Source organism: Diceros bicornis, chromosome 13 (assembly GCF_020826845.1).
Source record: "Diceros bicornis minor isolate mBicDic1 chromosome 13, mDicBic1.mat.cur, whole genome shotgun sequence".
Lineage (NCBI taxonomy): Eukaryota > Metazoa > Chordata > Mammalia > Perissodactyla > Rhinocerotidae > Diceros > Diceros bicornis.
In genome coordinates this window covers 31,108,364-31,133,670 of record NC_080752.1, presented here as the reverse complement: position 1 = coordinate 31,133,670, position 25,307 = coordinate 31,108,364, and the positions used below count along the sequence as shown (strand labels likewise).

At 53.7% G+C, this 25,307-nt stretch overlaps 2 protein-coding genes across 8 annotated transcripts in view; both read right to left on the bottom strand.

Annotated features, from left to right (window-relative positions):
* Positions 1 to 443: 443 nt before the first annotated feature.
* MIIP (migration and invasion inhibitory protein) lies at positions 444 to 9,542 on the bottom strand. 4 transcript variants are annotated; one of them, XM_058552922.1, is made up of 10 exons: positions 9,179 to 9,450; positions 7,841 to 8,052; positions 7,258 to 7,590; positions 6,736 to 6,820; positions 3,451 to 3,559; positions 3,318 to 3,370; positions 2,471 to 2,600; positions 2,211 to 2,307; positions 1,063 to 1,197; positions 444 to 782 (listed from the first exon to the last, which is right to left on the bottom strand). In XM_058552922.1, the coding sequence occupies exons 2-10, from the start codon at positions 7,952 to 7,954 to the stop codon at positions 696 to 698; spliced, it is 1,143 nt and encodes a 380-aa protein (XP_058408905.1). In that variant the 5' UTR covers positions 7,955 to 8,052; positions 9,179 to 9,450; the 3' UTR covers positions 444 to 695. The 4 variants fall into 4 exon arrangements, with proteins under 4 accessions (XP_058408905.1, XP_058408904.1, XP_058408903.1 ...); XM_058552921.1 differs by lacking the exon at positions 1,063 to 1,197; XM_058552920.1 differs by lacking the exon at positions 9,179 to 9,450 and adding an exon at positions 9,474 to 9,542 and having other exon boundaries at positions 692 to 1,197.
* A 10,806-nt stretch (positions 9,543 to 20,348) lies between these two features.
* The window catches only part of MFN2 (mitofusin 2), a 28,381-nt gene continuing 23,422 nt past the window's right edge, over positions 20,349 to 25,307 (bottom strand). For all 4 annotated transcript variants that reach the window (XM_058552916.1, XM_058552917.1, XM_058552915.1 and 1 more), the window contains 3 exons: positions 24,949 to 25,145; positions 23,969 to 24,103; positions 20,349 to 22,494 (listed from right to left, as the gene is read on the bottom strand). In XM_058552916.1, coding sequence (XP_058408899.1) covers positions 22,425 to 22,494; positions 23,969 to 24,103; positions 24,949 to 25,145 — 402 coding nt within the window. In that variant the 3' untranslated portion in view covers positions 20,349 to 22,424. The remainder of the gene's footprint in view (positions 22,495 to 23,968; positions 24,104 to 24,948; positions 25,146 to 25,307) is intronic.

Sequence of the window (25,307 nt, the reverse complement as noted above, 5' to 3'; positions counted from 1 at the left end):
GTCCCTGCTGAAGCTCAGGATCACCATGGCTTCTAGGGCTGGGCTAGAGAGGGGCATAGAGGAGCCCCTGGCCCAGGGACTTCAAGAGAGCCCCTCTATCAATGGACCCCGGTTTCAGGGACCAGAGGAAGGGGAAGCTCACTCACTCCCTGCTGTCACAGCTTTGCCCTCATCCACGGCGGACAGCCTGAGCCCCAGCCCCTCGCTGAAACGCTTTTTAACACTGGCCTTGGCCTCAGCCTGTCTCAGGGACGCTCAGCCCCGCCCCGGGAGGCCACCTACCCAGAGCTGGGAGCTGTGCAAAGAGCCACACTCAGGCCGTTGGATCCACCCCGCCCAGGGCAGGTTGTCAGAGTCTTTCCCCAGGTGAGGGGAGGGCAGGCTGAGCCGGGGCATCTCCTCAGCACTGAGGGCATCCACAGGACAGACCCAGGACACGTGGGAACCTGGAGCTGCAGAGCGCGCACGAGCTTTATTTACAAACATGTCACAGAATCTCCTCAGGCCAGAGTCCCCCGCCCCGTCCCCAGCAAGGAGACAAGCCTGGGCTCACCCACCTGCCCAACATAGGAAGGGAGGCCTGAGTTCACCTCCAGCTGAGGCAGGGCTGGGATCCCCTCTCGTGGGTGCCCCTGCCAGAGGGGAGAGGCTAGAGACGATGGCAGAGGCACTGTCCTCCTCCAGGTGGCCAGTCCTCAGGGCTTTAGCTCGGGGGTGCAGGGCCGGGGGACCTGGGATTCTGACCAGATCGGGGTGGGGGGCGGGACTCGTGTTGGCAGGGCCTGGATGGTGAATGAGGAGGTGTCAGAGGGGACCACTTTGGGAGCATGTCGCCCCCAGTTCCAGCCTCATCCCCTTCTGGACCTTAGAGTTACGGTCACCCTCCTGGGTGGGGTGAGGTAGCTAGCAGGGAGTGGTGGACCCTGGAAGAGTGCCTTGGGTCAGGGCTGGGGGGACGGGCCCCTGTGAAGAGATGCTTTGAGGCCCTGCACTCCCCACCCCCATCCCGCTCCCGGGGACTCTGCAGTCCCCAGGCCTGCTCCGGGGCAGCCTGGACCACACCAGGCAGGAAGGGCTGGCAGCTGACAGCTTCCGGTGCTGGGCCTTGGAGGAGACACAGGACCAGAGACCCAGGCTCTCAGGGGCTGAGCTTTTCTCAGCCTTCGGCGGGAGAATGTCCCAGCCCAGCAGGCAGTGCTGTGGAGAACAAGGGGTTCAGGCGCCTGGCCTGGGGCAGGCCTCTCTGGACTGGGCACACCCAGGCAGGGGCTGTGCCTCTCCTCGTGGACTGGCAGCATCTGCTAAGACGGGGCTGTGTCCCCCACGAGAGTGGCGGGGCCCCCCCAAACAGTCACAGTATCCCCCTCAAACTGAGGCTCCCCCAGGGCAGGAGCCTTGTGTCCACGCATAGGGTCACCCCTGGGCCTCCCTTTCCTAACCCTGCTGACCCAGGCCCCGGGGCCTGACCTGAGACGGGCAGAGGGAAGGCCGTGGACACTAACAGAGCACTTCCTGCACGCCGGGCTCTGCCCCACGCCCGACAGGTATTGATTCACTGAACTGCCCCACAAGCCTGAGGAAGGCATGTTGTACCCATTTTATAGACGAGCAAACCAACTTTCCTCTGCATCCCTTCTCCTCTCCCCACCCCCAACTACCTCAGCCTCAAGTGGGAGTGAGTGGGGTCCCCAGCGAGCCCCGTCCTCCCCAGGAGACACAAGGCTGTCTCTGTGGGAGGCACCACAGAAGCATAAGGGCGTGGGTTCATATCCCAGCTCCTCCAGCTGGCTGACCCTGGACAAGTCACCTCCCCTCCGCCTCAGTCTCTGCATCTGTAAAATGGGACAGCAGCAGCACCTGTGCCTTTGGTTGCTGGGGGGCTCCGTGAGATAATCCTCCCAAGGACTGCTCACGAGGCACACACGACCTTGATAACCAGGGCCATTCGTGTTACGCCAACATGCAGGCAACATTTATCCCAGAAGCCTGGGGTGGGTGGGGTGCCCCACCTCCCTCGGGGAGCAAGCAGAGAACAGGTGACAGAAGGGGCCCAGCCTGAACTCCAGACTCGCCCTCCTTGAGCGCAGCCCCACTGTGTGGCCCTGGGACCGTCCCTGACCCTCTCTGGGCCCCAGGATCCATCTGCAGACCTGGGCCAGCTGGGGGCAGCCCCGTGCCCGCCCCCAGCCTGGCCCCACGTGGCTGCTCACCCGGGGCAGGGCCAGCGTGTCGGAGGCGTCGAAGCTCTTCCGCCGGTGGATGCGGTACTGGTGTGGGGGGTCCAGGATGGACAGTGGGACGCTCACCCTGGTGGGGGTGACAGTGGGGACACTGCTGCTGGCGCTTCCCGCTGCTGTGGACCCAGCCCCAGGCGCAGCTTTCCCGCCCTCAGAACTGGCAGGCCTCAGCCTCTGCGGCCGCCCCCACGACCACCCCCACCCCGGGTGTCCTGTCCGCTCCCGCCACTCACCTGACCTGCGCTGGCTCTGCCAGGGTCTCAGGGCCCCGCTGGCCCCGGGGCACCCTGCACAGGCGGCAGGGGCTGCCGGGATCCGAAGGCACCAGGAACAGGCGCCGACTGACACGGTAACAGTAGACGCCTGCGAGACCCAGTAGCAGTCACTGTTCCCCCTCAGCCGCGCACCTAGAGCCCGGGCCCCCCCCACCCCCACCGGACAGGCCGCCAACCCCCACACCCCCAATGGGCACGCTCACAGGCACGCACGCGTGTACACACACGTACACGCGCTCACCTACAACACTGAGCACACGCTTCTACACAAGAACGTGTGTGCAGACACATACTGGCATCTTCACACGTGCAAATGTCATGTGCGCAAACACAAAGCACAGCTTTACACAGTCACATTCGTGGACACACATGCACATGCCTGTATCTGTAATCACACACAGGGTGCACACACACGTATGTCACACAAATACCCTCACACAGCCACATGCATGTACACATATGGACACACAGCGTGCTGCACATGCAAACCCACAGCAGACTCAGGTGCTCACGTGACTGAGATGACACGTGCAGAGGAGGGGGTGGGAGTGGGGGGCCACGTGGGAAAATGAGGCAGCTGGGAAGAAAACGAAGGCTGCTGGGGAGGGGTGAGGCCGTGACACAGGGCTGGCCCTAATCCCCAGGAGGCCAGGCCTCAGTGCACCCTACCCCCCACCCAAGCCTCCCCCTACCTTGTCCAGACCCCAGGCCTCCCTCCCTGAGTCCCCAACACCCCAGCTGCCTCCTCAGGCCCCCAGGCCCTCAGCTGGGCTGTGGGGCGCGGCCTGCGAGGGTTCACACTCACATTCGTGGTCTCCCTCGACACCACCGTTCTCATGCAGGCTCAGGACCTGGGGGCTGTGAGGGCGAGAGGGGTGAGCAGGCCAGGGCGACGGGGTCTTGAGCCGCCCTGCCCAGCTCTCGCCCACCCTGCTCACTCGGGCTCACTGCAAATACACTCCTCCTTGTTGGCTTCCCGGAACTTCTGCAGCTTCGAGAAGAAGGCCTCGGGCTTGCTGGTGACGGGAGAGCTGCTGTCCAGAGACCCTGGAGTGAGCAAAGCCCAGGGGAGCTGCTGTGCGGCCACTGGCCAAGGCTGAGGGGATGCTCGGCGCCAGCCCCAGTCCACCCGCTCTGCCCTCACCGTGCCTCCCAGACTGGAGGGCCTCCACTCCCTGCTGGTTGTGTCTCGGTGTCTGTCTACTCTGACGCATATCCAACTGTCCATGCAAATATATTTAGAGCCCCTGCTACGGGCCAGACACTATTCAGTGTGCTGGGAAGAGAGCAGTGACCTAGCCAAGGCCCCTGCCCTTGAGAGGCTTACATTCTAATGTGTGGTCACAGACAAACTAGTCACCAGAGACACCTGTGACACAACGGGGACTGGTAACACCTGCTGGGAAGTAAGAGAGCAGAGGCAGGGAACTGAGCTTGATAGGGCAAGAGTGCTGGGGAGAACTCTCTGAGGAGGTGACACCTGAGCAGAGACCTGATGAAGAGAGGGAGGGAGCCACGTGGACATCCCAGGCAGATGGAAGAGTAAGCGCAAAGGCCCTGGGGCAGGTGTGCACTCAGTGTGTCTGAGGAACAGCCAGGAGGTGAAAGTGGCTAGAGGGGAGTGAGGAACTAGAGTGGAGGAGATGAAGCTAGGAAGCTGGTGGAGGGTTGGGGACAAGCAGTGATGCAGTCAGATCGGCCATGTATTTTTACAGGATTCCCCCTCTGGCTACTGCAAGATGAGGGAAGCAGAGGTACCAGTTAGGGGGCTACTGCAGGCATCCTGGTGGAGAGAAGTAGTCGGATTCTAGAAATACCTTAAAGGCAGGGCTAACAGGATGTGCTAATGGACTGAAAGAGGAAGACACAAAAAGAAGAGAAGGAATCTCAAGGTTGATCCCAAGGTCATGACCATTAACTCCATAACGGAGCTGCCATTTACAGAGATCAGAAAGACCCGGGAGGAGCAGGTGGGGTGGAAATCAAGACCTTGATTCTGGACGTTGAGTTTAACCCAAGACACCTAGTGAGCGATGTAGAGAAGACGGCCGGATAAACAAATCTGGAATTTGGAGGCGTGGCAGGGGCCAGAGATAAAAACAGGGGTAGAGAGAGCATTGACAGCCTCTGCCCTGGGGTGTCAGAGCGAGAGGGCAGACGGAGAAGAACCGGGAGACTGAGCCGGGGGCGTCTGGTGTCTGGAGGTCGGAACAAGGAAGCGGCTCCCGCAGAGGAGACTGGAAGGAGCAGCCGGGAGATGGGGGAGAGGGGGCTGCCGGCCCTGCAAGTCACGGAAGGCAGAGTTGCGGGAGCAGGGAGGGCGGCCGTGCCCTCGCTGACTGAGAACTGAGCCCGGAGCTGGCAACGCGGCCGCCACCGAGCACCCGGTGAAGACAGTGTCGGGGCTGAAGCCCGATCTGGAAAAAGTGGGGGAGAGAAACTGGAGAGGGCGAGTCGAGACAACCCTTTTGAGGAGTTTTGCTATACGGGAAAGCGGGGAAAATGGGCAGTAACTAGTAACTAGAAGCAAACGCGGGATGAAGGGAGAACGCTTCCTCGGGAAGGGAAAGAACAGAGGGCGGCGTCACCGCGGACCGCACGTGAGGCTGGGCCGCTTCTCCGTCCCTTGCGCCTCAGCCTTCTCATCTGTCGACGGGACAATGACGGCAGCTGCCTAACACGATGACTGGAAGAGTAGAGGAGCTAGGGGAGGGAAGCGCCCGGCACAGCGCCCGGCACACAACAGCACTCAGTCAAGTCGGTTGTTACCACCGCAGGGCGCTCACGTGCTGACGGCGCAGGAGGACGACGGAGGAAGGAGAGAAACCCTCGGGAGCCAGGCGGGCGGGCGGGGCGCACAGACGTCCACCGGGGAAAGGAGGGAGCGGACAGGAGGCAGGAGCCTCCATTCTCCCAGAAAGAGTGAGCAGGCAGTCTGGGAAGTCCTCGGACAGGGCCTGTCTCCCCCGACTGGTCCCAGGGACCCCATGGAGCACCTGCCTTTGGGCAGTAACTCAACCTCCCTGTGCCTCAGTTTCCTCCTCTGTGACGTGAGGATCCGAGCAGCACCGACCTCTCAGGACCGCTCACTCCTTCATTCGACAAGTGTCGGCTGGGGGCCCACTATGCGAGGAACCGTGCCAGGCTCAGGCTCGGGGAACACAGCGGCGAAAAGACAGCTAGGCCCCGGGCTAGGGAGCTTATGTTCTACTGGAGGAGCCAGACAGGAAACAAGCAGAGAAGACGACTGCTGAGAATGAATGACACGAAGAACAGTCCAATGGCTGATGCCGTAGGCAATGATCAGGGGGTGTGGCCCCAGGACATTATGCTCACGGAAGGCCTGTCATTCCAGCTGAGTCCTCCATGATGAAAAAGAACCAGCAGGTGTGAACTGGGGAAATGCCTTCCAAGCAGAGGGAAGAACAAGTGCAAAGGGCCTGAGGTGGCCATGAGCATGGGAGCTTCCAGGACCAGAAGAGGCCAGCAGATTGGAGCCAAGAGCCGGGGGGAGGCTGTCAGAGGTCATGTCACGGGGCCAGCAGAGGCCAGGTCACACCTCAGAAGTCTGGATAAGGATTTTGGATTTGACTCTAAGTGCTAAGCACTCTGAGTGACATGATCTACTCTCATGTTTAAAACTCATCCTGATTGCTACGTCAAAAATAGACAGTAATTGAGGCAAAAGAGGCCAGAGGGAGACCAGCCAGGAGGCCACTGAGGTTGCTGAGGGGAGGCAGGTATGGGAAGTAAAATGTAAAGAGATGATACCCATACAGAGCTCTGCAGGAACCTCGCGTACGATAAATGCTCACAATATGACAGTTCTCTCATTCATTCAACAAATGCTCAGGCCAGCCCTGTGGCTTGGCGGTTAACTGCGTGTGCTCCGCTGCTGGCGGCCCGGGTTGGGATCCCGCGCGCACACCGACGCACCTCTTCTCCGGCCATGCTGAGGCCGCGTCCCACATACAGCAACTAGAAGGATGTGCAGCTATGACATACAACTATCTACTGGGGCTTTGGGGGGAAAAAAACAAAAAAAATTCCAAATGCTCAGCAAGCACCATCTCCGTGCCTGTCACTGTGCCAGGGGCCAACAGAGGAAGTGGAATGGTCAGAGAAACAGAGAGCACCCAGTGGGGGCGCCGGCAGGTGCATAAGCAAGCTGGGGTCCCCACCCCCCACTCCCAGGCAAGGCTCGTGCAGGGGGCGGGCCACACCTGCAATCCAGTCGTAGCCCAGGTACGGTCGGAAGCGCCAGACCCCCTCAGGCACTGGAGACTCCTTCTTGAAGGTCACTCTCGGCTGAGGAGGGAGGTAAAGAGGAGTAAGGGCTAGGCCAGCAGGCCCGGCCCAAAGGAGGCCCCACTTTGGGGGAAAGGAGAGGGCTATGTCTTAACTTACACCCTGACATGGGCCCCAGGGCTCAGCCGAGGGCATAGGAGCTGGAACACAAGAGTTTGGCCCCTGTCCCCTCTATGTATGACTTGGAACAAGTCTGGCCTCTGAGCCTCGGTCTTCCCATCTGTGTAATGGGGCTCATCACCTTCTTCCCAAAGTGCTGTTTGAGAAACTAATGGCCACCACTCATCAGGCACTCAGGCTGAGCGGGACATGACTCAGGGTACCTCCTGGAAGCCTCTCACCCTGCAAGGGGGGCTGCCCATGAGTACATTTGTCAGATAGGGAAACTGAGGCTCAAGGAAACTCCCAAGAACGGATGCCTTACTCTCCCATGTTACCTTGGGCAGCTTGCTTTGTTGATCCGGGACGGACCTCAGGGCCTGCACCTCCTGAGGCAGACCGTCCAGCTCTACTGAAAGCTCCGGGTCATTCGAGTCTGAAGTAGACAGCAAGGGCGCCGAGTGGGGCCTCAGTGGGCCCAGGGCCTCCTGGTGGTGGCACTTGGCAGGTGGGAGAGAGATCACCCCAGAGCTGGCCCCTCCAGGCCCGGATCTATCACAGGGGTCACCTTGGTGGGCATCCTCTGGACAGGAGGTTCTCGGGGCCGCTGAGGACATCTCTTGGGACGATGGCGTCTCTGACTCATAGCTGCTGCTGGAGTCCAGGTTTGACTGGAACAGAGAGGCCAGGTCACCCAGGGAGCAGCCCAGCCACCCACCCAGCTGGCCTGCACGAGGCATGAAGGCCTGGTTCCTCATCCCTGCTCCAGCCTCTGCTGGACCTTCCCTCGCTGGGCCTCGGTCTTCTCATCATCAGTAAAATGGGCACGCTGCACGAGATGATGCTGGAGGCCTGGATTCTGGCCTGAGGGACAGGCGGCCCCTTCCTCCCCCCGCTGGAGTTCCCAAGGTGGGCGCTCACCGCTGAGGCCGCCTTGGCCACCGACCGCCGCACGGCCTCCTGCCCAGCCCACAGCTGCCCCAGGAGCTCCAGGCTGAGCTGACGCAGCTGCACCAGGTCCCTGGTCTCCACCATCCCGGGCGTAGCCTCTGGCTTCCCACCGTGGTGTTGCTGACTCCTGGGCCGCAGAGCGCCCTCTGGGGTGGTTCCAGGCCCAGCTCTGCTAACTGAAGCTGAGACAGTGTGACATCAGGCTGAGGAGGCTGCCCTGTGGAGCCAGAGGCCTGGGTTCAAATCCCCATTCTGATACTCCCTAAGTGTGCAGCCTTCAGCAAGTTATTTAACATCTCTGTGCCTCAGTTTCCTCATCTGCCGGAGATGATAACAGTATCTACCTCATAAGGTTGTTGTAAGAATTAAACAAGGTAATGCAGGTTAAATCTGAGTACAGTGGCTGGCACACAGTAAGCATTCAATAAATGTCTATTATTCAACTGGCCCAGGGTGTGTTTCCTAACGTGCCAAAAGAGAGCACTCTCCCTTTGACAACCTTAACAATGGAATTAGACTAATTTAATTTATAGAAAACAATTAGGGCAAGTCTACAAATGTAAAGCATTACAACTTGTGAATCCAACACAAACCAGGCTTCTGAAGGGACTCTTCCCTCTCCCTTGTCCTCCCTTCTTCTTCCCTTTTTTTTTTTTTTTTTACAAATGAAGAAACCAAAGTTCAGAGAAGTTAAGCAACTTGCTCCAAGCCACACAGCTAGTAAGTGGCAAAGCCAGGATCTGAATCAGAATCTGGCTCCAGGGGCCAAGGTCCCATCAGCCCTTCCCCAGCAGCGTGGAGAGGGTCCTGGGAAGCTGCCTCCTCCTTTTCTTAGCCTTCAGCCACCCAGGGATCCAGGCTCAGCACACACAGATGCCCCTGGCAGGGATTTCTGCAGGCTAGGGGAAGGGGCTTCCCACCTCCCTCAGAGCCCCAGGCCTAGACTCCTCCAACCACAAACTCAGTCTCCCTGGACACACACTACCCCTTTTTAACACCTGGTCCAATCAGACAACCTACTCTCAGAAACCCAGCCCTGCCCTGCCCCCAGCCCTGCCACCCACACTCCCCACCTGTGGACCGCCCACACCGGGGGCCCCGCCTTAGGGCCCGGCTGCAGGGGCTAAAGCAGAGAAGTCAGACTACACCGGACCCCCTCACGTACGCCCCTCAGGGAAGGCGGACAGTGAAGACGCGAGTACAGACGACTCCGTGGGGGTGCACACAAGGGGGGCAAACAGCCTGATCCGCAGACCCGGGAGACCCGGCCTCCGCCCTTATCTGATCCAGCGACTCGGCCCTACGTACAGTCCGAGGGTCTCCGTTTTCGGACGGGGTTAAAGAGAACAGCCTGCACTCCCTCCTCCAGCTCCCGCTTAGAAAGCTAAAAGCTGCGCAAATGCAACGGGCAGGCGACGTTCAAAAGAGGGGGCAGCAAGAGCACAGAGGCAGCGCCGGAGGACGCAGGGCCGGACCCCGGGAAGGGGAGACTCGGCCTCCCCCTCCTTTCCCACCGCGGGCCCCGAACCCTCCGCGGGGGTGCACGCGGGGCCTCCCGCCGAGCCCTTCCTGCCATCCCCGGCCCCGCAGCTGCCGCACTCACCGCCCGGAAGCCCCCGAACCGCGCAGCCCGTCGCAGCCCTCGCTGCCCGGAGTTCCGCCCGGCCCAGCCCGCGCGTCGCCGGCCGGGGGCGGGGCCCGATCCGGCCGTCCTGATTGGTCAGATGCGGGGCGGGACCGGGACGCTCTTGCGGGCGTTACTCCGCATTCAGAAGCGGCAGTTTCAACATTGGGGCGGGCCTAACAGCGGGGCTCAACAGCTGATTGGTCAACTCCGGAGGCCGTGCGGAAGGTCGATTTCCGGAATGGGGCGGGCCCCTGGAGGGCAGGTTCCGATTGGTCAGGACGGGTCCACGGGCTACGCCGCTTTCGGCGGCGGCAGTTTCAGAGTCTGTGTCTGAGGCTGCTTCCAAGCAGTGGGACGCAGCTGTGTGATGCGTGGGGACCCGAGTCGGAGGCGGGTAGGACCCATTCTTTCATACTTTCTTTCAAGTAGTTATTGTGCCTACTTTGTGTCAAGAGGCACTGTACTAGGCACTGGGAGGCAGGAAAGAATTAAGGGGGGGTCCCTGCCCGGAGGAGCGGGAGAGGAGGCAGTGGGGAAGATAGGAACACGGATGCCTTTAATCCAGTCTGTAAAATATGAGCAGTTTATAAGGAGTGCCTTCTATGCGCCAGGTATTTTCCATATGCCAGTGCATGCCAGCCTCGTAAATGTGCTTTAAGATGAGTATTATTGTCCCATTTTACAGGCCAAACAAAAAACGAGGCCATCAGAGATGAAGCGACTTGCCCAGAACATTTTAAAATCAATGTAATTCCCAAATTAACAGATAAAAAGAAAGAAAGAAAAGCTATCTCAATAGATGCAGAAAAATCCATCAAGCATTGTCCCTTTTTCTTAGTGGCTGGAAGTGGAAGTCCCACAATCTGTCTTTTACCTTAGATGTTCCAGCATTTGACAAATTCCAGTGTTCCTTTCTGACTTTTAAAAATCTTTCAGCAAACTAGGACTGGAAGGGAACTTCCTCATCCTGAATAAAAGGCTACACCTACAGTTAACAGCATATTTCATGACAAAAAACAATGCTTTCCCCGTAAGATCGGGAAAAGGTAAGGATGTCTGCTCCCAGCACTTCAACATTATACTAGAGTTCTAGCCGGTGCAGTAAGGAAAGAAAAATACAGGCATCTAGACTGGAAAAGAAGAAGTAAAACTGTCTTTATTAACAGACAGCATGATGATAGAAAATTTCATGGAATCTACAAAAATCTACTAGAATTGTTAACGAATTTTGCAAAGTTGCAGGATACAAGATCAATATACAAATCATTTGTATTTCTATATATTAGCAATAAGCCATCAGAAATTGAACTTTTAAAAAAATGCCATTTAGGGCCAGCCCTGTGGCTTAGCGGTTAAGTGCGTGTGCTCCGCTGCTGGTGACCCAGGTTCGGATCCCGGGCGCGCACTGACGCACCACTTGTCTGGCCATGCTGAGGCCACGTCCCACATACAGCAACTAGAAGGATGTGCAGCTATGACATACAACTATCTACTGGGGCTTTGGGGGAAAAAAATAAAATAAATAAAATAAATAAATAAAAATCAAATAAAAATGCCATTTAAAACAGCATCAAGAACTATGAAAATGAAATACTTAGGGGCAAATCTGACAAAAAATGTACAAGACCTGCACATTAAAAATTATAAAATGTTGTTGAGAGAAATTAAAGACTAAATAATTGGAGAGATACACTGTGTTCATAAATTGAAAGACTCAAAATATTTAAGATATCGATTCTCCCCTAGAATGATCTGTAGACTCAATGCAATCCCAATAAAAATTCCAGTAAGTTTCTTTGTAGAAACTGACAATTTCTAAAATTCATATGGAAATGCAAAGGACCTCGGTAGCCAAAACTATTTTGAAAACAAAGAACAAAATCAGACGACCTACACTACCTGCTTCAGGACTTATTATAATCAAAAGAGTGTAGTATTGACATCAAGGTAGTCAAATAGATCAATGGAACAGAATATAAAGTCCAGAAATAGTCTCATGTACATATGACCAATTAATTTTTGACAAAGATGCAACAGCAATTCAGTGGAGAAAGGACAGTCTTTTCAGCAAATGGTGCGGGAACAATTAGATATCCATAAGCCAAAAACACACACAGCACAAAACAAAACAAATTTTTAAAAACCCTCTCTCTGTATGTTTGTACTATAGGTAAAAATTAATTCAAAATGGATCACAGACCTAATTGTAAAACCTAAAACTATAAAACTTCTAGAAGAAAACCAAGGAGAAAATCTTTATGACTTTGGATCAAGCAGAAATTTCTTAGATATGACACCAAAAACATGATCTATAAAAGAAAAAATTGATATATTGGACTTTATGAAAAGTAATAACTTATGCTCTTTGAAAGACATTGTTAATGGAAGAACAAGCCACAAGATTGAGAAAATATTTGCAGGTCACATACCTAATAAAGAATTTGTATCCATATTGTATAAAGAACTCTCAAAGCAAACAACTCAATTTTAAAAATGAGTAAAAGAATTGAATGGGCTTTTCACTGAAGAAGAGACACAGATGGCAAATCACACATGAAAAGATGCTCAACATTATAAAACTTTCCTATTGAGGCTTGTCAGAGACTCCACACAGCATCCTTATCCATCATGAACCTCTAGCACCAGCTTCCATCCCAGTCTGGCTTTCCACAGAGTACCCTCTTGCTCCCAGCTCCATTCACCAGGCAAATGAAAAGTAAAACTAGGATCAGATGCCACTACATAATTATCTATATGTCTCAAATGATGGTATGGAAAATTAAAGACTCATTACACCAAGTGTTGGTGAGGATGAGGAAAAACTGGAACCCACATGCACTGCTGGTGGGAATGTAAAATGGTACAACCTCTTCAGAAAACAGTTTGGCAGTATCTTAAAAAGTTAAATATAAAAGGGGTGGGGTGAGGGGAGGGCAAAAGGGGTAAAGGGGCACATACATATGGAAACTAGATTTTTGGTGGTGAACACAATGCAGTCTATTCAGAAGCTGAAATATAATGATGTACACCTGAAATTTACATAATGTTATAAAGCAATGTGATCTCAATAAAAAAACTTAAATATAAATTTACCATAAGATCTAGCAACTCCAGTCTACCCAAGAGAAATGAAGACATATGTCCACACAAGGACTTATACAACAATGTTCCTGGTAACATTACTCATAATAGCCACAAAAAAATGGAAACAATCCAAACGTCCATCAACTTACAAATGGATAAACTAAATATGGTATCTATACAGTGGAAACTATTTGGCAGAATGAAGTACTGATACATGCCACAACACAGAGGAGTCTCATAAACATGATGCTAAGTGAAAGAAGCCAGACATAGACCATATTGTATGATTCCAATTACATGAAATGCCCGGAAAAGGCAAATCTAGAGAGACAGAAAATAGGTTAGTGGTTCCGTGGGTCTGGAGTGGGGAACAGGGAGTTACTACAAATGGGCACTAGAGATCATTTTGAGGTGATGGAAATGTCCTAAAATTGGATTGTGGTGATGACTGCACAGCTTTGTAAATTTGCTAAAATGATTGAATTGTACACTTAAAACGAGTGAATTTTGGGGCCGGCCCGGTGGCGCAAGCGGTTAAGTGCGCGCGCTCCGCTGCGGCGGCCCGGGGTTCGCTGGTTCGGATCCCGGGCGCGCACCGACGCACTGCTTGGCAAGCCATGCTGTGGCGGCGTCCCATATAAAGTGGAGGAAGATGGGCACGGATGTTAGCCCAGGGCCGTCTTCCTCAGCAAAAAAAGAGGAGGATTGGCGGATGTTAGCTCAGGGCTGATCTCCTCACAAAAAAAAAAAAAAAAAAAAAAAAAAAAACGAGTGAATTTTATGGTTTGGAAATTACACCTCACTAAAGCTGTTTTTTTAAAAAGTTAAACATACACCCACTATACGATCTAGTCATTCTACTCCTAGACGTTTATCCAAGGGGAGAAAAATTGTCCAAAGACTTGTATATGAATGTTCATAGCAGCCATATTGTAAATCTAAATGTCCCACCAAGAGGTGAATGGATAAACAAATTGTGGTATATCCATACAATGGATACTACTCAGCAATAAAAATGGATGAACTATTGATATATACAATACAGATGCATCTCAAAATAATTATGCCAAGTGGAAAAGAAGAGTACATACTGTATGCTTCCATCTCCATAAAACCCTAGAAGATGTAAACTGCAGTTTTGCATCTTTTAATGACAGGGATATGTTCTGAGAAATGTGTCATTAGTCAATTTTGTCATTGTGGGAACATCAGAGAACTGAAGCGGAACAAATTTGCCACCCCAAAATTTGTCTCTTTAACATGAGGATTATTTTAGGCTGATTATTTAGAAGAAACAAAAGACTTAGAAAGTTTTTTTGTTACCCCCCTCTTAACTGCCTAAAAGAATTCAGGTAAAAAAACCTGTCTCAGGAAGTGAGCTATCACCTTAGCATCAGATGAACTGGGTGGTGGACAGAGAGGAACCTAGAAAAGCCCGTTTGTGGGCTCCCCTCTGTGTTCTTCTGTTTCTGTGTGGCCAGACACTTGTTTTCCAAACATTTGCTCCTTTTCACCTACCTGTGAATTGCCTTTCTTCCTTTCGAAGTCCCTGACTCTCCCCACTCCCAACATCATCTTTTGTCTTTAGTTGAGGATGGTATTTAAGGTGAGGACTTTGGGGATTTGGGCAAGCTACTCAGTTTTCTTGGATTTCTCTCATGTTTACATGTTATTAAACTTTTGTTTGTTTTTCTCCTGTTAATCTGTCTGTCAATTTAATTCTTAGACCAGCTGGAAGAACCTAGAAGAGTGGAGGAAAATTTCTTCCTCCCCATGGTACTTACACAAACCTAGATGGTGTAGCCTACTACACACCGAGGCTCTGGGACCACCGTCACGTATGTGGTCTGTCCTTGACTGAAACGTTGTTATGCAGCACATGACTGTAATCCATAGTGATGGAAAGTTCAGTGATTGCTTGGAGGTGAGGTGGGAGGGAGGGATGACGAAGGGGCCTGAGGAAACTTTGGGGGCTGATGGATATGCTCACCGTCTTGATTCTGGTGATGGTTTCACAGGTGCATACATACGTCCAAACTTATCAAATTGTACACTTCAAACATGTGCAGTTTATTGTGTATAAATTATATCTCAATGAAGTGTGTGAAGCAAGTAAACAAACAAACAAGAACCTGGCCTAGTTGGGTGCAGTACGTTTGCCTAGCTGGAAATGGACTGCTGTCACTCTGTGTCATGACACCCTCTCAGGGGCGGCCCTGAAGAACAAGGACGAAGGCTGATCGTCCCAGTGGACAGAGCTGTGAGTTGTACACTCAGTCATCCAGCCATAAGGAGGGAAGAACGCTCTGAGGAACAGATACACACAATCTCTTGGGCGTTGGCAAATGAGCTGGCTGGCGGTCAGGAGCCTAGGAGAAAAAGTTTGGAAGACTGGGGCCAAGGGGAACCGGGGAAAAGGCAGGAAGATGAACCAAAGATAAACAACGGAAGGGGGCACAAGGGATTAAATCCTTGTGTCTCACGTTTCAAGTCCATCAGAGAATGCCCGCTGCTGGGGAGACAGTCAACAGCCAGCTGGAACGGATGACACAGCTGGTAGATGTCAGCCTGACTCTCTCCTCCCCACCCTAGTGTGGGTGCAATGGGCCCAAGGACAGAGCAGCCTTGATGACGGGGGTGAAGTGGCCTGGGCTCCTCTCCTGAAGACTCAGGGAGGGCCTGCTGCTGCTGAACGTCTGGTCTGCCAACAGCAGGACCAAAGCTGAGCCCTCAACGTGCCATCTCCACGAGACCGGCCAGCTACTGGTGGCAGGTCGATTGCATCAGACCCTCTTCCAGCCTGGAGAGGAGCGATTTGTACTTAGTGACACTGACACTCCTCCAGATATGGGCTCGCCTGACCCGCCGGCAGGGCCTTCACCCGCACCACCATCTGAGGGCTTTAGGTCGCCTGAGGTAGCAACATGGTATGCCACACCACACGGCGTCACACCAAGGACCCAGTTTTTGGCAAAACAGGTGGGACAATGGGCGTCTGAGTAGAAGATCCACTGATCTTACCAGGGACCCCAGCACCCAAGTGGCATGGCCTGCCAAAGGCGGAGCTCAGAGGCCATACCCCGCAGCTCTGTTCTCCGGGAAACCGACCCTCTGCTGCAGTGTCCCCTATGGCTAAAATGCGTGGGTACAGGAGGCAGAGGGTGGAAGTAGAGGCCCCTCTCCCCATTACTCCTAGTGACCCACTTGTGGAATGTGTTTCCTGTCTCTGCCAGGTTGGAGGTTCCAGTGCCTGGGGGCAGGAAGCTTCTGCCAGGGGACACAATAGGGTCCCAGGGTCCCAGCAAACTTGAAGGTGTCACCAACACCTGGTCTTTGGGCCCCTCCTGCTGGTGGACCAGCAGGCAGAGAGTTGCCTTATTGCCGGGGGAATAGATTCCGATCCCCTTGAGGAGTCAGGGCTGCTGCTCTGCAATGGGGCGGGGCCTTGCTGAGAACCCCCTTGGGCGTCTCTTGGTGTCTCCACACCCACTGATAGCAGTAAATGGCAACTGTGGCAATCACAGCCCAACCAGGGCAAGACAACCAAGGGCTCGGACGGGGGGATGAAGGTCTGGCTCACCCCACCAGGAAACAACCAGAGCAGCTGCGGCATCAGACTGGGATAAGGGAAATCTAGAATAGGGGTGGATGAGGGACTGGCTGCAGCAGCAGGGTCTGCAGCCTGGGCCACTAGTCCTCTGAGGCTGAGATCGTGCTGGCTACCACCCTGAAGAGGACTCTGCTCCACTGGACTTCGTCCTCCCCTCTCGGGGAAGAGAGAGAAGGGCAAGAGCAGCTCTGCGCGGTTGGAGGGGTGGATTATTTCACGCAAGCCTTCTGCTCCCCTTCAGACCCTCTCGGCCTTACTCGCCTTTTCTTCCAGTTCTGCGTGGGCCGAGGGATCTGATGCAAGCACAGCCTGCCCGCACCACGCCCCTGCCCCTGCACCCTCCCCATCACCTCCACCGTCCACCATGGGCCCCAACTTGGCGCCCAGGCGTTTATGTGTGCAACCCAGAAATGCAGAGTCAATGCCCCCCGGGGCAAATCTTCAACCAGTGGGAAGAGGAAAACAGGATAAATTCCTCCCCCTCTCCCCACCAAGAAATGGCACCGAGACTCCTTTACGTGGCTTCTCAGGGCCACAGTCTGTTGATTCCACAGTCACATTTAGTGGTGGCCAACTCCATAATGCATCCTGCTGCTGGCTCTCCCTCCTTCCCACTTCTCGCTCCCCCCCTCACCAGTCCTCTCTGGGGCTGTTCTGCAGAATAAAACGAGGGCGCATGAGCCTCTGCTTTAGGCTGCTTTCTGGGGAGCCCCAGCCAAGGCACCATCCACGTGCTGACTCCCAAGTGTGTATCTCCTGGCCAGACTTCCCTTGAGCCCCAAGTTCGCATATCCAACTACACAAGAGGGACCTTGAAGTTAACATGTCCAACGTGGAACTCCTGATCCCCCAAACCAGCTCCTCCACAGCTTCCCTCCTCGCACCAAGTGCCCAGGACAAAACCTCAGCCACCCACGACTCAGCCAGTCTGTCGGCACCCGGCATCTACCTTCCAAAGGTCTCCAGAACCTGACCACTCTTCACCACCTCCATCAGAACCCCCAGGTCCAAGGCACCATCCCCTCCTCCCTAGAACACTGTAGTCGCCTCCTGCCTGTCTCCCTGCTTCCATCTTTATTCTCTGCTGTCTACTCTCCACACAGCAGCCTAGGACCCCATTAAGATGTACGTCAGGGGCAGCCCCCGTGGCCTAGTGGTTAGGTTCAGCACGTTCCACTTTGGCGGCCCAGGTTTTGTTCCCAGGTACAGGCCTACACTGCTGTGTTAGCAGCCATGCTGTGCTGGCAGCCCACATACCAAAAAAAAAAAATAGAGGAAGATTGGTATGGATGTTAGCTCAGGGTGAATCATCCTCACCAAAAAAAAGAAAAAAAAAAAAGCTATAAGTCAGCTCTTGTGACTCCTCTGCTCAAAGCTCTCCAATGACATCTACCTCACTCACAGTAAAGCCAGTCCTCACAGTGGCCTGCAAGATCCCAGTCTGCCCCCAGTTCCTTTTCACACCTAACCTCCTACTACTCTCCATCTCCCTCCCTCTGCTCCAGCCACACTAGTCTCATTTTGTTCCCTGAAGATATTGGGCATGCTCCCACCTCAGGGGCTTTGCACATGCTGTTCCCTCTGCCTGGAATGCCGGGCCCAGATACCCACAGGGCTTCATTGAAATGTTATCCTTTCAGTGAGGCCTCCCCCACTCTTCTCCCCCACCATTCTCTCCATAGGCCTTACCTGCTGACACACACTGTCTTTTACTCAATTGGTTTTGCCTGTTGTCCATCCTCCCCGACAAGCATACAAGCTCCACAAAGGCAGGGACTTTTATCCACCGTATTCACTGCTGTACCTCCAATGCTTAGAACCACGCTTAATAGCACATAGTAGGCCCTCAAATATTTTGTGGAATTAATGAACTTTCTCATTTGTACAGAGGAAAAGAGATCACTGAGTTTTTGAGGGGACTTGGGTTCACGCATAGAAATGTCTGGCACATGCTAAGCTCTCAAAAGCTGGCTGTTCTAATCTCAAGCCTGAGTCTCACTCAGAGACAAACAACCCTGTCCTGGACAACACAGTGAACTTAGCTGACATCCTGGAGTGCTCAGCGCTGGGAACAGAGAGGTACGTTCCTGGCTACACACTCTTGGTGATTAAATGGGGACTCTGTCACTGGAGGCCAGAAATCCCAGCCTCGCGGATTCCCCAGAACTCTCAGTGGGTGGATGAGGCAGGTCGAGAAACCACAGGAATGAGTCTGGCCTTGACTGGGAACAAAGCACTGGGTGGTGCTGAGCGAGGCAACAGGGGGTAGAACAGCCTTTTTCAAACTACAAGTCACCACCCCAGACAAGCTGGTGAACAACTTAGTGGGTTGCAAATAGCTTCTTCACGAGAAAATGCCGGTGTATGCAGAAAAACGGTAATAGCTGATTTAAAATTTTTGGTTTCACTTACACATACGTGTGTGTACTGGATCATGATATGTTTCCAATTGTAGGTCAGGGTTAAATGAATAAGTTTGAAAGCCACTGGGCTTTAGGAAATTAGGGCTTAGGCTCCAAGCCAGGCTCCATCACCCCTCCAGCTGCTGGATTTGAGCATTTGAAGGGTCCTAGTGCCATGCCTGCCCATAGGAAGTTTCTAGTAGCATCTGTAAGTTCTCTTCTCCAACGCTAGAGAGCTGATGAATGTGTGGACTGTTATCATGACAGGATTCGTTAATTCAGCAAGTATTTACTGGGTTCTGATTCTGCACCTGGTACTGGTCTACAAACAGAACAAAAACTCCAGGCCTTTCAGAGCTCATGGTCCAGCAGGTGGAGACCCAAAACAAACATCATGTGTTACAGGATGACTGTTAGGAAATCACATCTGTTACGTACGTTGCAGGGTTAGGGTACTCAGAAGCCCCAGGGAGCAGGGAAGCAGAGAGGGGTTTAAGTGGGGGGTCTGGGCAGACCCCGACAATGAGATGACACTTAGCAGACTTGAAGGTTAAGGAGTTAGTTAGCCGTGGTGACATCTGAGGAACCGGCAGAGGATCAGCAGGGCCAAGACTTAAGGAGGTGTGTGCTTAGCCATCTCAAGAAGCAGCAAGGAACCCATGTGCCCAAAGCCGAGGGAGCCAGGAAGCGAGGGGCAGTCAGGGGCAGTACAGACCCCAAAGGCCACTGCCAGGACTGGGTTCTCGACTCAGTGGGTGAGTCGAGGTGGGACTCAGAGCAGTTTTGAGTGGAGAAGTACATAAGCTGAGTTCTTTTTCAAAGCTATGTCCAGGTCACTCTGGCTGCTGCCTTGAAACAAGCACAAGAGGGCAAGGGTGGGAGAAGGGGCTGAGTCAGGGGCAGTAACCTGGGTCGGAGCCGAGGTTGTGATGGAGGGGAAAGCGGTCAGGGTCTAGGTATATATTTTTTCTTTTGAGGAAGATCAGCCCTGAGCTAACATCTGCCAATCCTCCTCTTTTTTTGTTGAGGAAGACTGGCCCTGGGCTAACATCGTGCCCACCTTCCTCCACTTCATATGGGACGCCGCCACAGCATGGCCTGACAAGCGGTGCGTCGGTGCGCGCCCGGGATCCGAACCCCGGGCCGCCGCAGTGGAGCGCGCGCACCTAAATGCCACGCCACTGGGCCGGCCCCTAGATATCTTTTGAAGACAGAAACTGACAAGTTAGATGCAGCATGTAACAGTGGAGTCCAAGATGATGCCCCAAGTTTGTGGCCTGGAAATCAGGAAGGATGCAATTGCCATCCACCGAGAAGCGGAGGCCTCTGAAATGGATGAACAGTGCAGGCGCCGGCGGCATCAGAGCCCTGGCCAGGGAAACTGACTAGTCCTGCCTGCAGCCAGGGCCCTTGAAAAAAAAAAAAGAGAAAGAAAGAAAAGGTTACAACCAAGTTCTCAGAAGGCAAACTAGGGTGGACTAGTCTGAGTCATTACTTTTTAAGTGAAAAATGAATGGTTTAGAGTTATAGTGAAATCTGTAAAGAAATCACTCTAGGTTTCCTGGTCCTTAAAGATCAGTTGCGCCTTTTGTTCTTCTAAGAGTATCAGATTCCTTCCAAGAGTAAGAGGAACCCACAGGAAGAACCCACAAGCAGATTACAGCGGAAACTTCCCCTAAACAAAGTTAAGGTCATCGCGAGCTATAGCCTGCAGGCTTGCTTTTGTCAAAGAGAGTCTGCACAAGAACAGTAAACTGAGGAGCTCCTACAAAGGGTTTCCAATGAGGTTTTATTTTAGATCCCCATATTATCAGCAATGATACAGGAGTAATTCAGGCAAATATATCACCTTAAATACATCGGAGAAAAAACTCACTGTGTCAAGCATGTCTTGCACTCCAGCAAATGAACATAAAAACAGAGAACAAAGTTAGCAGCATTAAATTAAAGTGCTTTTTGCCACACTTCTTTCAGAGTCTCTCTCTCGGTGGTATAAATTTAATTTTACTTATTGTATAAGAAGCTCAAAATTCCATTCATTGCCCAGGGGCTACATTCAAAAAATTCATATGTTTAGTTATTCTAAGTAATTTTTTCCCCCAAAAAGCACAAAATTCATTGGAATTGTGTGACGCTGATTTCTCCTGACACGCTGTGTGTGGGGACTACCATCCAGGCCTGGCAAAATGCTCAGAGCATCCTCCTACCACACCCGACCTCGGCAAAGCCCGTCACTGTGTTCCACACAACAGGGTAGACAGGGCGTGAAGGACAGCGGGTGCCTGGAGAGGATGCCACCTGCGCGGCCACCCACCAGTGAGCGGAGGCCACCAACTCACTTCCCTGAAGCCGAAGGGGGTAGATTCAAGAGTAGGACAAGCCCCACCTCTCGGTCTGAGCCCCACCTCTTTCTGGGAGAGAGGTGCTGCTTGTTTCTAGGAAGTTCTCTGACCTGCGCTGCAAAAACTGTTACCCAAATGCTGCTTGCCCCAGACTTAACACCTTGGAGACAGAAACCTGCCCCCACTTCAACCAGTAACAATCCCCAAACTCAACAACGGGAAACATTTCTCAAAGTCAACATCAGGCCAAATGAGTGTCAGCTGGAGGCTCTGGGGATCGGGAAGGGTGAGAGGACAGGGGCTGGGGTGCCCACACTGTCTCCTAGCCAACTGCAGCGTCACTGGCCAGGAGACAGTCCAGAGGACGGGTGGCCGATGGCAGCTTGGGCCACCGCGGGGGTGAAGGGTGGGAACACGTCTGTTCCCATAACAGGGATGCAGTCCAGCTAGTGGGACAGGAGTTCTCAGACCTCACGAGCCCCTCACAGAGCAAGGTCAAATGGAGGACCCTGTTCTGCGTCGACTCCACATTCTCCAGCCATCTTGGCCCCTCTGCTCAGCCTGCCACCACCTTTCCTTCTACCACGTCCTTTATCCATCTGGACCAAACCATCTTTCACCAATAACAACAACAGACTACAGAGGCCCAGGACCAAAACTAGAACAAGCGACACAATGACGAGAAGGGAGACAAGTCCCTCCTCATCACAGTACGGGCCACCGGCCCTGACAGCAGGACGTCAGGACGCACCCCTCCACAACCGTCCCCCTTAAGCTGTTCTCACTACTCCAGTTGCCTCTGCAGCATCTCTCCTAGCCCTCGTGGCACAGCACCTGCCTTAGCAGAAAACCCCAGGCATGCTGAGCCCCACCACAAAGACGTGTCGGGAAGGCTCTGCAAAAGGGGTGAAGCAGGAAAGCTGAAGGATCAAACTGCCACACAAGCCACAAGTCCTCCTGAGATGGACTCGGCCTTCCTGGGACTATTTCTGATGTAATCTGGGAAGAAAATCCAAGCATCCCCTAAGGCGGCCTTTCTGGAGGGTGTGCTGGGGTGCAAGGAGGGCACGTGTGCACGGATCGGTGTTAGTGTTGGCCAGAGGAGGAGGTGTCTGCCCGATACCCTTAAAGGCTCCCACCAGGCATTCTGCAATGCTGGCAGGTCCCACCACCTCATCAATCAAGTGAACCTGAAACAGCAGAGAAAAGATGCGACTGAACTCCTTAGTACCACGCTGTCCATAGTCATCGTTTAAAAAAAGTCTCCTTTAGGGTTATGAGCTGAGGATCTTCCTGCAACAGCAGGGAAAGGAGGAGGAAAAATAACTAGCATTTAAGGGCTCAAAACAGTACGAGACAGTGGGTGCTTTCAACTCTCACAGTGGCAGCAACAGACAGGCGCTACGTGGGGCCCTGGTGGGAGGCCCCCCCCGCGGCTGGCCGTGCCGCCCCTTCTCCATGCAGGCTCGCTTGGGCTGCGGGCCGCCCACTATCTGCTGGGCTGCAGGTACTGGTGCGTGAACATGTTGAGTTCGCTGTCCAACCAACCCGCTTTATTCCTGCAGAGAAATGGTTCATGACGGTAATAACTGATAATAGGTAACATCTGCATTATATGCCAAGGGCTGTGCTAGAACACTTGATGTGTAGCTCCTTTACTCCCCCGATAACCCCCATCTTACAGAGGAGGAAAATGAGGCCCTGAGTGGGTAAATAACTTCCTACAGTCACACGATTAATCAGCGGTGGAGCCGAAAGGCAGGCTTTTCTGACCCTCAAGCTCCGGGTCGGCTTTACCCCAGGACCACGGACAAGCCCCTGAACTGTCAGGAACCCAGTTTTCCTGCCTGTCAAGAAAGGGGTTGGGCTGCTGACACTCAGCCCTTTTCAGGTTCACTCTGTCCCTGTGGCTGACAAGCAGCACAGACACCCCCAACACCTCGAGACTTCCCAGAAGATGAGCAGTGTGTGTGGCCCCAGAAAATGGCTGTCCCAGGGAGGTGGGCGGGGAGGGCAGATCTGCAGCCTGGGAGGGGAAGGGAAAGTCCACTCAGCAGCTGAGGGGCTGCTGCCCTCGGATGCAGCTCCTCTTTGGTGCTCACGTCAGGGGCAAGGGCAGGAAGCGCAGGGTCCCCGTGTACTGGTGTTATCTCGGCTGAGCAGGCCGAGGACTTCTACACTCAGCTCTGCGGCTGCGTCATGAAATCTTACTCCATTTCACAGAGGAAAACAAGGAGACACAGGAAAGCTCAGCAATTTACCGAACACGAGTGCCTGGACCAGCAGCCAGGACTCCTGACTCCCGAGATGGACAGTCTCTCCCGCAAACTCGGAGTTTCAACAGAGACCCACACAGATCTGCCTTCTAACGTGGGCTCTGCCAGTTACCTGCTGCCTAACCAGCTTCCCTGTGGGTAAAAATGCTGGTATGCCTCCTCCTCTGAGCTCAAAGAGAAATGGAGTAAGATGTGTATGGTGGGTCTAACCAGTGTCCCCGGCACACAGAAGACAAGAAGGGACAATCAGCAGTGTCAGAGGGCGCTGCAGCCAAGCACACCTGGATTCTTCTGCTTCTGGCTTGACCATTTACTGCGGGATTCCAGACAAGTTACTTAACCTCTGCAGGCCCCAATTTTCCTTTTTATAAAGTGGAGATGATGAGACAACTCGGAAGGGATGTTGAAGGTTGAGTGGGACAGCTCGTGTCAAGTGCCTGAGACACTGCAGTTAAGCAGAAGGTGCCTGTGAGCTGTAACCCTCCCAGTACCGCACCGCCTGGTTCCTCTGCTGCTACCACGCCCCTGACTGCAAGCACCTTGGGGGCAGTGACTCTGTGCTGTTGAACCTCCAGCGCTTGGCACCACATCTGGCATCCAGTAGGTGCTTGGCAAACGTCCAACAAACGAGTGAGCTAAACCCCCCCCCCGGAGATATTGGTGTCCACGCCCAAGACGCAGACAAGCGGCTGAGCTCCCCATGTGCCTGGGCCGCACACCAGAGCCCACCGCCTCCTGCCGCCCAGGCCAGCCTCACCTGAGCAGCTTTGCTTTGCTCTGAAGTGAATCAAGAACCTCAATTTTCTTGTTCATGGCGGCAATTTCCTGCTCCAGGTTCTCCCGGGTGACATCAACTTGCTGGCACAGATGAGCAAAGGTCCCAGACAGTTCCCTGGGGGGGAGAGAGTCGGGACCAACCATGGTGGTCGGTAGCTAAATCTGCCCTACGCAGGGCAGCCGCCGGCCCATCTGTCCCCTGCTGGTGGCTCAGCCCTGTGCCAGTCCTGGTTTGGCACAATCTTCCCTACCCTTGCTGAGACCATGGACATTACAACCACCCCACACACTCAGCATCACTATAGTGTGAGAACCAGGAGCACAGAACAGTGTGCCCTGGCTTGGGCACAAGAGACCAAGACTCAGATCCTGGCTCTGCTGCTAATCAGCCGAGTGGCAGGGGACAAGGACTTCAAGTCTTCAAGTCTCAATGTCCTCATTTTGAAAAAGGAGATGCCAATAAAAACAATGTTCACCTCAAAGGGTTGGAAAAGAAAATGAAAAATTAGGTGCAAAATGCCTAGCAAAGGGCCTGCCACATGGCAACAGAAGGCAGGCAGCTAGAATTCGTGCCCCACCACCGAGATCACAGGATCCATTCCCACTGGACCTAAGCTGTGCCATGAGGAACGGGCTGTGGCTTAGAATTTCAAAGCTACATCCACTACCCGGGCCCTGCAAGGCAAGCTTTAAAAACTCCTACCAGGAATGTCCCTTGTCTTCCCATGTCTTCCTTCATTCAGGGACCAGAGGCCTACCTGGTCCCAGCCCAGGACATAGGTGTCTCTGGAAAGATGCCCCGCCCCATCCCTAGCCTCAAGTTGGCACTGCAGCCTGAAGGCCATGGTCAAACGATACTCAGGACCCAGTGGTTTCCAGGCCAGGTAAGAAGGGAACCTAGAGGGAAGCCCTGAACCCTGGGAGCCGGTGCTGGCCCCTCGGGCTAATGGGGCCACTCACTGCTGGACTTGGTGGCTGCAGTTGGAGCCGGTGTAGCTGATGACAAGCTGCAGCTTCTCGCTGGCATACTCCACAAACTGGCGCTTGAAGGCCCTCTCCTTGGCCTTCGTGGTCCAGGTCAGACGCTCGTAGACGTAGAGGAGGCCATAGAGCCCAAAGGAGAGGGCGATGAGCCGCCAGCCCACCGCCTTCCACACCTGCAGAGGCACAGCGGTCACCCGGCGCCGCCTCTCTGCCATCCATCCCAGTGCCCAGCCCCTGGGCCTGTGGCTGCCAGGACTTTCCCAAGACCCCCAGTCTAGGAGCCCTTATGTTTCTACTCAGAACACCTTTGATCCCACTGAGGCCAGAAGGGCAGG

Bases quoted from the DNA above. Each gene is read 5' to 3' on its own strand.
- MIIP (XM_058552920.1), bottom strand. From the start codon at position 7,954: ATGGTGGAGACCAGGGACCTGGTGCAGCTGCGTCAGCTCAGCCTGGAG. The intron at 7,591-7,840 runs GTGAGCGCCCAC...TCTCTGTTCCAG, and splicing joins TGGCCAAGGCGGCCTCAGCG to TCAAACCTGGACTCCAGCAG. The intron at 2,601-3,317 runs GTGAGTGTGAAC...TGGGTCTCGCAG, and splicing joins TGTCGAGGGAGACCACGAAT to GCGTCTACTGTTACCGTGTC.